Below are 13,427 nucleotides of genomic sequence, written 5' to 3'. Positions count from 1 at the left end.
TACGACTGAGTTGTGCAAATCTGGGTGAACGGATCTCCCATTTCGGCCTGGCCATGGACGAACAGGCGGGCCCCGGCGTGTTTTATAACAACAACAATAACTCCGCTCTGGCCGGCGGAGCGAAGGCGCCGCAGCAGCCGGGCGACGGAGGCGGAGAGGCGGTCAGGGCGCAGTACAGTATCCCGGGGATTCTGCACTTTCTGCAGCACGAATGGGCCCGGTTTGAGGTGGAGAGAGCGCAGTGGGATGTCGAACGGGCCGAACTACAGGTAATATACTTATATATTTATACACAACGTATGGGCTAGTTTTGTCGCTTATCACCTGCTTATCACCTGCTTATCACCTGCACATTCCTAGCTAACTAGCCTGTTAGCGTGAAGTAAGCTTGGGAGTCGATTCTAAAAGAAGAGTCGATTCTTAGGTTGTAGTTAATGAGGGTAGGGAGTCGGCTCCTGAGTCGATTCTTTCTTTCTCTCATTCATATATATATATATATATATATATATATATAGTTATATATATATATATATATAGTTATATATATATATATCGAGTCTTAACACCTAGTGTTCCAACACCTTGACTCAGAGTCATTTTAGGAGTCGACTCTAACATTCCTGGAACTGAACAGCCTTATCTTCCATGGAATGACGTTATACCTCAGGCTCAACAATGCTACCCACCTTGTCATGTCCACATCTCGTTTCTGGGTATGCAACGTGATCATTCTCAATACATTATAAATGGACAATGAAGCAGTCTGCTTATATTGAAATGCAAAATTACTGAGGGTAATAGTGGTGTTCCAAAAGCACTGACACCTGATAATACCCACCACACTCAGATCATCATGTAGGGATGCTTTGATCCAGTACTGGCTATTGGTGTTGAGACTGGTACTGGTCTGAAATCATGGTAGATCAAATTTGACATTTACATTTTCAACATTTAGGAGACGCTTTTATCCAAAGCGACTTACGGTACTGTGACAGTGTATTGTCTTCGCAATTGAGGGTTAAGGGCCTTGCTCAAGGGCCCAACAGTGGCAACCTGGCAGTGGTGGGCCTTGAACCAGTGAACTTTTGATTACTAGTCCAATACCTTAACCACTGGGCTACAACTGCCCTTGACTTGGATAAAGCGGTAAAACAGACAATAAATAAATGAATGACTCACATGCTCATATTTAGCAGACTGACCAGTCACAGTGGTCCTTTTGCATCCCACAACGTGTCCTTGTATACTCTGACTGTGACACAATCACTGTGAAACTACTTGAATGTAGGACACAAAGTTCCTGGACAGCACAGCATTATCAGTTCTGTGGCTTTTTGCATATGTTGTTTGTAGAGAGTTGGCAAGTTCTCTTTTAGAAAACCATTATAGGTTTAGTATCGATTGCACTTTGATTAAGGTATTGTAACAAAATGGAAATTTGGCAATATGTAGTGTGGAGGTGTTGTTACACAACAAAATAAATATATGAGCATAAATGAGCTCATCACACATCCCTGTTTGTGAGTCTAATTTGTATTTATGTTTGACTATCAAATCTGGCAGCTCATGGTACAGCATGTTTATTGTTTGCACGATAAAACTATGAGCTGAAGTACTCTTTGTACAGCTGAGCCTTGCTGCACATCCTAACCTGTAAATCAGTCTGGTTCTATTTTTATGTGTTTTTTTATGTGCACATAATTATATAACGTGAGACCAGAGTTTATTGTGGATGAAATATGGATCCATGATGTATTTGGATTTGGGAATCAGAGCCTACTTCTTGCAAAGGTTGTATGACTGTTTACTTTACAGTAGTGAGATTGGAGCATCCCTGTTTTTAAATCAAGTTCCGGGGTTCACCCTGCAGTAGGTAAAGCAGGGCAGGAGAAATTAGGATTTACAAGCTACATTTCTGTGGTGACTCATTCTTCTTTACTGCACCTCTCACTTTTAAACCAACACCTTCCACCACCCAAACCCTGCATCCAGACACACACAGTATTATTAACACCATATTTCCTTTAAACTTAAGGACTGTCCAGATATGCAGCATTGCGCACCTCGGATACATGTCTGTTTTAAATTGCATTATTATGGATGTAAATTTTAACTGAACCTAACCGATAACCGACTGTCATTCGCCGACAGTTCATCGTTACCCAACAACCTCATAGCAACTTGTAGAGATATAAAACAAACAATGCGGGCGCATAGGTGGCGCAGCGGAATATTTCGCTAGCACACCAGCAACGAGTTTCTGAACTCCTCAGTTCTAACTGGCCGCCGTATCTGCAGGGTGGGGGCCGGACTATGTGTGTGTGGGTGGGTGGGTCTTCGTACGCTGTGTAAGGACCCTGATTGGCGGAAGAGACGCCTGTGCAGAATGCAGGGGCGAGAAGAGGAGGGCTGTACACGTGTCGGAGGAGGCGCGTACAGCGACGTGCTCTCCTCCGATGCAATCTGGTATCTCTCAGCAGCAGAAGACAAAATTGAGTGTGCTAAAATGGGGAGGAAAATGGGGAGAAAATGCATTAAAAAAACACAAGATGCTGTTTTATATCGACAGCTTTTAATGCATTATTCCATGAAAAACTTGTAAGTAATTAATAGTGTCTTATTATAGTGTCCCTTATTCATGACTGATACATAAACTGACACAGCTGCGATGAGTAGCGGTCTGTTACGCTAACCCACCACCGCTGAGATCCGAATCTGGGAAGTACAATCAGCTGGACGGAAGTCTACACAGACGTGTTGGTTGCTGCCCTGTCCAGGTTGATGAAGGCGCTTGGATGGCTAGGCCACCAGAGTAGATATCTCGATCTTGCAAGTTCAAATCTCAGCTCTGATAACGACTGGATGAGACGACTGGTGCTGACGTACACGGACAATAATTTGCTTGTCTGTTCTTATAACTGCTGCACTTACGACCTCTGCTGGCTGATCAATGTGCGACTGTCTGTGTGCAATACGGATCCCCGTATGAACCTGTCTGGTGCAGGTGAAAAGAAGCGGTCAGCTACCGCACACGTGTCGGAGGGGGCGTGTGTAAGTTACAGCCCTCCTCAGTCAGGAGTGGAGGTCTGCAGAAATAGAGGTGGAAATACAAATTGGGTAATTAGATATGACTAAATTGTGAGGACATTGGAGGGGTAAGTGCATGAAAAAAGCACTTGATAAAAATGATATAAAAAGTTCCGACTTATGAAAGATGTCGGTAACATCACACACATTTAACGGCATGAAATACTGCAATGGATTTGATGGTAAAATCTGATCTAAGGCCACTACCAGCCGTTACTGATACTCCGTTCTCGCTACTCTTAATTACTTTTATCAGCGCCACTCACTCCAGGAACGCTGCCGACGCTGCTGCTGCTGTATGTGTGCAGCAGTGTTTCATAACACAGAGAGAGAGAAAGCAGGAGGACGAGGGATGCGAGACTGAATTCAGGAATAGCTCAGTGACGTAGTTCACACCCACACTCGTTCCTCCACACTGCCTGTACGGGAACGCTCGGAACTTCAGATAAAGACTCAATGAAACCGGGGTTAGCACGGCTTTTCCAGTATAACCATTATGCACTGAACAGCGGACAAGTACTGATAAAATAAATGATGATTTTATCATGATATTGTAGGTCACAATAGACTGAAGCTGACTCTCTGGTCAGAACACTTTCTGGCTGCCGTGTTTTATATGCATTCTTGCTTTTAATTAGGGATGCGAATTTTGTCCAGTTCTTTTAACTCATGACAAGTCGTCACCTTATAGCGTTCAGTCGAAACATCAGCAAGACTTCATGCTTTATTTAATAAATGAAGATCTAAACGATGCAAATATGGCATTAAAATTATAAACATCATGACCAGAGCCGTTCAGTAGCAAACCGTTTACTCATACAAGACTGGACTAACTAAACATACTAATCAAAGAACTGTTTCTCTTAGACATAACCAGTCATGTCTGTGTAGGCACGGGGTTGGCCGATAGCACCACTGAGATTGGACCTGAAATCCAGACCGCTGTGCCACTAGAGGACCGGCCACTGACCAGAACATATACTACTCAGATAAATGAACACAGATGGCATCGGAAGGCCAACGCTCGAGCAGGACTATGGAGTTAATGAATAGAATTAATCGCTGGGGATGAACGACTCTTTCACTGTACAGAATGCTTAGCGGTTTGACTGAAGTGTTTACCAGAGGTTTGACAGTAATAGTTCATGTCATGTGCAGTAAATGTTACTTGGTTACGAGTAGGGATGTCCCGATCACGTTTTTTTGTTCCCGATTATTAATTTTGATCCCGATCCGATACCGAGTCTCAAACTGATACTTGTATTTTCTAGATATTGTCTAGATAAGAACTGGATAATACTGTTCACACAGTGCACACTTCAACTACATTACAGTTATTCACATTAATCCAGTGTATATGTTTAACAACTGAACAGCTCTGCAAGTGCTGAAGGGAAAAATGCTGCATCCAAGCTATTGGCTTAATGTTTTGTATTTTTACGAAATCAATCAAAATGAGTGAGATAATTACAGTTTTACTTTAAACTTTACATTCGAAGAAAAAAAATCTGTTCAATGCAGTGATACACTAAAAATGAACAGAAATCTGTGTAGCAGCTTAACTTGAACATAAGAAAAAAAGTTACTTAAAAGCATTACAGTAAAACCTGAATACCAAAATAAAATGGAAAGGCTCTTTTGTTATGAAGGAAAGCCAGTTTTTAAAGTGCTTGTATTGTGACAACGGTTTGATGGACGTTTGTACACGAAGTGAGTGTGTTTTGACCCTTTGGGGCTTCCATAGTGCATGGAACCGTAACAGAAGAAGTTAATAAAGTGTTCTGCTCCCGACAATATGTGAATATAGCGTGTATTTATTATTTTATTAAGCGAGTGCATCACTACGTTGTTTTGTAAACCGGAGTGATCCTTGACTCACACACCACATAAACAGTAAAATTCCACAGTAATGAACGCAGCTCTGCTCCCACCGCCTCGTGAAACGCTCACAGTGCAGACGTTACACTTCACTGTTGGACTTGTTTCACTTTCCAATTCAAACTATTTCCACACAGCGGACATGCTGATGTAAAACAAAAGATCGGGATTAAGATCGGGTTTAGTAAAGCCGATTCCCATCAGTTAAAAAATGCCTTGATCGGCCCCGATCCCGATCTTTGAGATCGGATCGGGACATCCCTAGTTACGAGGGTTTTTTAAAATCGATTTATTAAGAATTTTAAAAACAAATTGCATCACTTTTCTGCATCGTCACCTTCCGATGGATTTGCCATCAGCAAAAAATGTTTTTGGTTGAGCTCGAGCCACTGATGCAGCGCTGCTGTCACATCATCATCACATGAAAATCTTCTTCCCCTTAACGCTTCCATGAGCGTCCAAATAGGTGGAAATCAGATGGAGCTAAATCCGGACTGTAAGCGTCACTCAGTCTCTCAGACACGACCGTTCACTCCTCCCACCCTCACCGCTTATAACCATAATATAAAAATGTGGAAACTTTTTGAAGCTCGTATAGTACTTCTATGTAATAGAAAAGAATAAGCAGGGCAGAGGAAACTATATACGATGTGCCTAAGGTTTTTTTTTAACTATAAAGTCCACACATTTAGTGAAATCATGCTCATGTAAGGGTTGTGGTGGCGCTTTGTGTGACCTGGTATATCCGAACCGTGTGTTGTGAACAGCGCTGTTGTTTCTCTGTCTGCTGTTGTAACAGCAGCTTGTTTTTAGACGTTTATAGGTGTGGATTTGGAGAACAGGGTGAATTGGGTAGGAGCTGCTCCAACAGGTTTCCTCTTGTGCTGCGTGTGCTGTGTGTTTTACTGGTTCTCAGTCGTCCATTTAGAAGAAAAGGAAAAAACAAACACGCCTTCGCTGTGCAAGTACTTTCTTGTACTCCTTGCTTACTACTTTTCTCTGGGCATGATGCAGCGTGGGTTATACTTCTTTTGTCCCTGAACTTTACAGGTAAACAGGATTTCAGCCTGTTTTGTTGTTGTTTAAAACACTTCCAGTCCACAAGGCACTTCAGATTTACAGATAATGGGTTTTGATTTTGTCATTTTAAATGCAACTGCAACAGTATATTTTTATTTTAGCATTTCATTGTCATTTTTAGCATCTCTATATCCCTCACTGGGTTGAGGGGGTCTGGTGTTACCTGGAAATCCATCGCTGGGCTTTAGCTAGCCCATTACTGCTGAGATCCTGCTTCGCATGGCATGGCCGTGTGTCTACACAGACATGATTGGCTATGTCTGGGGGCTGGGGTGGGTGGCCACCACCATGACCGGTTGATGGAAATATAATGAAATGGATTCAGGTGTTCCAGCTACTCACATTCCTAACAGATGTACAATGTAAATGATGTTACATTAACCCTCTTTCATTTTTACCACCTGATCCTGTCATTCTAAATGGTCGCTGCCTACTGTGATACCATGAACTTGTGATATTTTCGACAAGGTTATCAAGCCGTCAGAAGTTCTATATGTGTACGCCAACGAAGCATAACATTATGAGCACTGACAGGTGAAGTGAATAACACTGATTATCTCTTCATCACGGCACCTGTTAGTGGGGGGGATATATTAGGCAGCGAGTGAACATTTTATCCTCAAAGTTGATGTTAGAAGCAGAAAAAATGGGCGAGCGTGAGGATCTGAGCGAGTTTGACGACTGGGTCAGAGCATCTCCAAAACTGCAGCTCTTGTGGGGTGTTCCCGGTCTGCAGTGGTCAGTATCTATCAAAACTGGTCCAAGGAAGGAACGGTGGTAAACCCAACAGATCCGATCCGACAGACGAGCTACTGTAGCTCAGATTGCTGAAGAAGTTCACGCTGGTTCTGATAGAAAGGTGTCAGAATACACAGAGCATCACAGTTTGTTGCGTATGGGGCAGCAAAAGGGGGACCAACACATCAGGAAGGTGGTTATAATGTTTTGCCTGATCGGTGTATATTTTGTGTCACTTTAATAGCAGATTCTGCTGCACACTGTTTGGAAACCAGTGATCCGAAGTGTCGGAGATGAATTTGTAAGAACTCTCAAAGTGGGAACAGTAATTACAGTAAAATGACAGTATTTGTTTACTACCTGTAGTCGAACGTTCGCTTCTCAGGAGGTTCTACCGTAGGTGTGTGATTGTGTTCTGGCATAAACCTTTAGCTTAGCACATGCAGCATCAGTAGCACTTTTATTTAGTTTAAAATGATAGAGTTTTGTCATCCTGCGTTTCCTCTTATTTACAGATTTACAGCCGTTAGATCTTAAGATCCAGTTCAATACTGGAAGCTTTTAAATGTGTGAGAAAAATCGACTGGAATGCAGAGTTTTAACATTAACCCAGAGCAGGGTCACGCTTCACTGATGGTACATACAGGTGTGTGTGTGTGTGTGTGTGTGTGTTTGTGGCTTTGTATGGAAAGAGTGTATGGGTGAGATTAAGATGTGCAGATTTTAAAACACACCTTTGCAGAGCCATGATGTTATCAACAGCAGACTGGAACTTGTTTGGCGAGTGCTCAGGTGGCACAGATGTATTTATGCTAGCCCACTAGCTCTGCGGCCCAGGGTTGGAACCCCCAGCGGTGATATCGCCGGTCACTCGTCTACAAACAGACAAATCCCCAACATTAGTTGCACTCAAGTGGACAGGACTGAAAAATTATTTATAAATTTGTACATTTTCTAGGCCGCTCAGGTGGCGCAGCGGTAAAAACACACGCCGGAACCAGAGCTGGGATCTCGAATACGTTGCATCGAGTCTCCGCTCTGCCTGCCGGCTGGGCTGAGCGGCCGCATAAACAACGATTGGCCTGTTGTTCATATAGAGGTGGGGCATTAAGACGGATAGGGACTCTCTCATAACTGATGCAACTACGACCTCTGCTGACTAGTTGATGGCGCCTGCGCAGAGGCGAGGAAAAGAGTGCGGATCAGGGTGTGTCTCTCCGTACACAGTGCTGATCTAGTGTAGTGTAGTGCCCGTGTGTCGGAGGGGGCGTGGGTTAGCTTCATTCTCCTCAAATCAGAGCCGGGGCTGGCATTAGTGGAGAGGAAGCGTGACGCAATCGGGCAATTGGACGCACTAAAAGAGTGCTAATTTTCAGTTTGTTATGTTTGAGCTAGCAATGCTTTTAGATAGACAGACAGACAGACAGATAGATAGATAGACAGACAGATAGATAGACAGACAGATAGACAGACAGACAGACAGACAGACAGACAGACAGACAGACAGACAGACAGACAGACAGACAGACAGACAGATAGATAGATAGATAGATAGATAGACAGACTTTATTTGTCATATATACATATACAGTTGTACAGGTCAATAAAATTCTTTCTGCGCATATCCCAGCTTGTTTGGAAGCTGGGGTCAGAGCGCAGGGTCAGCCATCGTACGGCGCCCCTGGAGCAGACAGGTTTAAGGGTCTTGCTCAAGGACCCAACAGTGGCTGCATAGCAGAGCCTGGATTTGAACCGCCAATCTTCCGGTTGATAGCCCAAAGGTCCACCCACTAGGCTACCACTGTCCCACTGTCTATATCTTTCCGATTACTTATTTTGTCAACCTTTATGCTATATGAATCTAGCCAGGCTTTTAAACCAAGCTTCTGCTGGCTTAAATATTTCATGACCGCTCCTCACGCTCCTCGAGAATCACCCAAAGCCTTTTGCACCTTCGAATGTAAAATAAATGAAATACATTCTAAAATCCAGCTTGTCTGGTTTAGCAGTGTGCATACATGGAGAACTTCCCTCAGTCTCTGCTCTGGATTTCTCCAGCGTCTCCGAAGGTTTGATTCATTTAACACATAAATGTTGATCTGAATTGCAAATCAGTCTGTCAGGGAGAAGCGCATCCCCCAGATTCTACTGTATTAAACGAAACGATGACGCATGGGAGCCGTCCTACACGCTAAAGCTCTCGGGGGGGGTCGCAGCCCAATCCGCACCTCTAATATCTCCTGCTTTCTTTTACATCTTTTACTGCCTATTATCAGGTAGCTTGTGGAGTGGATTGTGTTGGGCATTAACTGACATCCTGCGTATTGAACTGTGCAAAGCTGGTAAATATTCTATTGCGTTATTGTTTGAGCATCAGGCCGACCTGTGTGGCTTGTTGATTCTGGTTCAGTTTTGATAATGGATTTTAATATTGTGGCTCTATTTCGGATTCTTGCTGCCAAGCACCGTACAGATGTGTTGAAATCAGACGTCTCAGACTGCTTTTCAATCTGTCTAGACTAGGGATGTAACGGTGCGATTCACAAATCACAAATTCACAAATTGGTAGCTCTCGCTGCCTCAGCAGAGCAACCAACATACTGAAAGATCCATCTCACCCTGGACATCATCAGTTCGACCTGCTGCCCTCTGGAAAACGCTTCACAACAGTTTTTACCCCAGGGCCATACAGGAACTGAACACTTCCAAACAACCGACTCTTATAAAATCACTGCACAAGTAAAACTGAACAGAAACATTGAACTCTGGACTCCTTTTAACATGGCCAATGCTTCATTTTACCCTGACCGTATTTATATTTATATTTTTTATGACTGCACTATTGTTTTTTTAGAGCGTGCAATTTATTCTGTGCAATATCTTAAGCCACTCGGGGCATGTGCAATACCCCACTACTACCTCACTGCTGTTTTTAAACAGTCTACTGTACTTTTTTATAACTATAGTTGAGTCTTTATTCTTTATATTTAAGATTCTTATGCATACGTGTGTGTGTTTTGTGTATTTGCACCGTTGTATTGCTACTCAATTTCATTGTACACTGTGCAATGACAATAAAGGCATCTTATTATTATTATTATTATTACGATACTGGGTTCACGATACGATTTTTCCCCGATTTTTTTAAAACTGAAATTGAAGACAAATGACAGTTTCCTTTTATTATTTAAAAAAATATAATAAAATACTGCATTTGTGCTTATCTTTTATATACAGTAATCCCTCCTCGATCGCGGGGGTTGCGTTCCAGAACCCCCCGCGAAAGGTGAAAATCCGCGAAGTAAAAACCATGTGTTTATATGGTTATTTTCATAACCCGATTCCATCGGGTTTAGCATTTAGCATCTTGTCATTAAAACCAATGGATTGAGGTAGCACAGCACGCTAACATGTCAATATAACATCTCCCTTCATGTACCGATAACGGTTACATTTCCTGACAAGCCCGAACTTGCAAGTAAAAACACTCGGTACAAGTTTATACAAGTTAAAAATCAGTAATATTTTATTTACGTTTGAGAAGAACTCCATTCGTTTGTCCGCACCGTCAGCCATGTTTATTTTTCTGTGAGAGAAGAGCACCCGACCCGCAATGAATTCTGGGATTGCCTTGATCACTAAGGCAGCGTCGGATGCTCCCTCGTTTTGGAGTGAAAATAACGTTGAAATGTTGAAGGATTTGGAACAGCCTCCTTATCGGAAGCGCACAGGATGACGTGAAATGCGTCTATGTAGAGAGCTCCCTAGCTTTTCGAACACACCCCTTGTCCCAGCGAAAAATCCGCGATTTATATTTAGACATGCTTGCATTTAAAACCCGTGATAGAGTGAAGCCGCAAAAGTCGAAGCGCGATATAGCGAGGGATTACTGTATGTAAATAATGAACGCCCTTTTATTTCTGAGGTAGGTACAAATTATGCAAAACAATTTTGAATTAAGCCCAATTTGGCTGAAAAACCCCGAATTTGGCAACCAGGCGTATAGCGCCAGTGACGTCAACCAGGCGAGGTGTATAGCGCCGGCGCCCTCTGCTGTTTAAAGTGAATATCGATTCCTTTTATATGTCAAATTGATTTGAATTGTAGAATTTTTGAGTCTTGTGGTGCATCGTTACATCCCTACTCAATCCACTAAAATACTCAACTCCTCTGTCCACATCAGCGCAGCCTGCACGGCTAAACCCTCCTAACACCGACGTTCCTCGTCTCTGCTCTGTTCTGTACTCTGGCAGAACCACATCATGTCTGAAGAGATCGATGCCCTCCCTGTACCCGTGCTTCCCTTGGCACAGGCCGGCGCGGTTTCCACAGGGCCGAACCCACAGTGGAGCGCTGTGTCTGAACCTCACCGCGTCTTTAAACGTGTACACACCGGCCTCTCGTACCTCACATACCAGTTACTGATGCGTGTGGATGTGACACCTGTAGACAAACACAGCACAGAAGCAAACGTCACCTTATAAACAGACTTACTGAGGCGACGCGCCGCTGCTGGAACAAACTGCTGCCGTCTGGTATTTCCCTGTAAACACTTTGAGCTGAAGGGAGTCATTTAGAGGAAAAGCACACACACACACACACACACACACACACACACACACACACACACACGGTTTAGATGGAGTGTGGAGGCAGGATGTTCTCCTCACAATAGTAGAAGTGTGTCTGAGTGCTGGCTTGGACATGACGTGATTTGTCTGCCCACTTTTTGTTTGTTTGTTTTCATTTTAGAATTATGTTTTACTCACTGCAGCATTTCTGCAGAATTAAAGCCTCCAGGCTGCTGGATTTACATAAAAATTTGTACTGCAGTAGAAAATCATCTGTCTAAAACGTTCTCATTGATTTGAAGACGACAAGAACTGGTTGAGTTTCTTGGGTGTATTTGGTTCAGGCTTCAGGCTTTTATCTTGGAGGCCAGACTTCCACACCTAGTTCACATCCAAGTCTTTACTTTACTCTACAGTGTTCTCTTAAAACTGAAATGATCGTGTTGAGCTCAGTCTGGTTCTAATGATCAAACGCCTCATGAACACTTATAGCTGTACAAAACAGCCGAGCTATTGGGAGGTGCACTTGACAGTGCGCTCTCGGTGCAGGTCCCAAGCCCAGATACAAATTGGAGGGCATAAAACTGTGCCAAAACAGGTATGCTTTTCAGAATGATCTCCTGTGGCAACACCTAAATATTGACAAAACAAACTACTAAAGAGTAAATAAACTCCTGAAGTTCTGCTCTTATAAACAAACTACTGAAGAGTAAATAAACTACTGAAGTTCTGCTCTTATAAACAAACTACTGAAGAGTAAATAAACTACTGAAGTTCTGCTCTTATTAAATAAACTACTGAAGTTCTGCTCTTATTAAATAAACTACTGAAGTTCTGCTCTTATAAATAAACTACTGAAGTTCTGCTCTTATTAAATAAACTACTGAAGTTCTGCTCTTATTAAATAAACTACTGAAGTTCTGCTCTTATTAAATAAACTACTGAAGTTCTGCTCTTATTAAATAAACTACTGAAGTTCTGCTCTTATTAAATAAACTACTGAAGTTCTGCTCTTATAAATAAACTACTGTTCAGAACAAGTTCTGCTCTTATTAAATAAACTACTGAAGTTCTGCTCTTATTAAATAAACTACTGAAGTTCTGCTCTTATTAAATAAACTACTGAAGTTCTGCTCTTATTAAATAAACTACTGAAGAGTAAATAAACTACTGAAGTTCTTCTTTTATAAACAAACTACTGAAGTTCTGCTCTTATTAAATAAACTACTAAAGAGTAAATAAACTACTGAAGTTCTGCTCTTATTAAATAAACTACTGAAGTTCTGCTCTTATTAAATAAACTACTAAAGAGTAAATAAACTACTGAAGTTCTGCTCTTATTAAATAAACTACTGAAGTTCTGCTCTTATTAAATAAACTACTAAAGAGTAAATAAACTACTGAAGTTCTGCTCTTAGTAAATAAACTACTGAAGTTCTGCTCTTATTAAATAAACTACTGAAGTTCTGCTCTTATTAAATAAACTACTGAAGTTCTGCTCTTATTAAATAAACTACTAAAGAGTAAATAAACTACTGAAGTTCTGCTCTTATTAAATAAACTACTGAAGTTCTGCTCTTATTAAATAAACTACTAAAGAGTAAATAAACTACTGAAGTTCTGCTCTTATTAAATAAACTACTGAAGTTCTGCTCTTATTAAATAAACTACTGAAGTTCTGCTCTTATAAATAAACTACTGAAGTTCTGCTCTTATTAAATAAACTACTGAAGTTCTGCTCTTATTAAATAAACTACTGAAGTTCTGCTCTTATTAAATAAACTACTGAAGAGTAAATAAACTACTGAAGTTCTGCTTTTATAAACAAACTACTGAAGTTCTGCTCTTATTAAATAAACTACTAAAGAGTAAATAAACTACTGAAGTTCTGCTCTTATTAAATAAACTCCTGAAGTTCTGCTCTTATTAAATAAACTACTAAAGAGTAAATAAACTACTGAGGTTCTGCTCTTATTAAATAAACTACTGAAGTTCTTCTCTTAGTAAATAAACTCCTGAAGTTCTGCTCTTATTAAATAAACTCCTGAAGTTCTGCTCTTATTAAATAAACTC

The 13,427-nt window shown here is 41.5% G+C and overlaps 1 protein-coding gene across 1 annotated transcript in view; it reads left to right on the top strand.

Moving 5' to 3' along the window:
- The window catches only part of strn (striatin, calmodulin binding protein), a 37,081-nt gene continuing 23,654 nt past the window's right edge, over window positions 1–13,427 (top strand). Inside the window, exon 1 of the mRNA XM_063012395.1 lies at window positions 1–269. Within this exon, the coding sequence (XP_062868465.1) occupies window positions 54–269 (216 nt within the window). The 5' untranslated portion in view covers window positions 1–53. The remainder of the gene's footprint in view (window positions 270–13,427) is intronic.

Source organism: Trichomycterus rosablanca, chromosome 17 (assembly GCF_030014385.1).
Source record: "Trichomycterus rosablanca isolate fTriRos1 chromosome 17, fTriRos1.hap1, whole genome shotgun sequence".
Classification (NCBI taxonomy): domain Eukaryota; kingdom Metazoa; phylum Chordata; class Actinopteri; order Siluriformes; family Trichomycteridae; genus Trichomycterus; species Trichomycterus rosablanca.
Note: the sequence above shows the minus strand (reverse complement) of the source record. Positions and strands in the feature narration are given on the sequence as shown.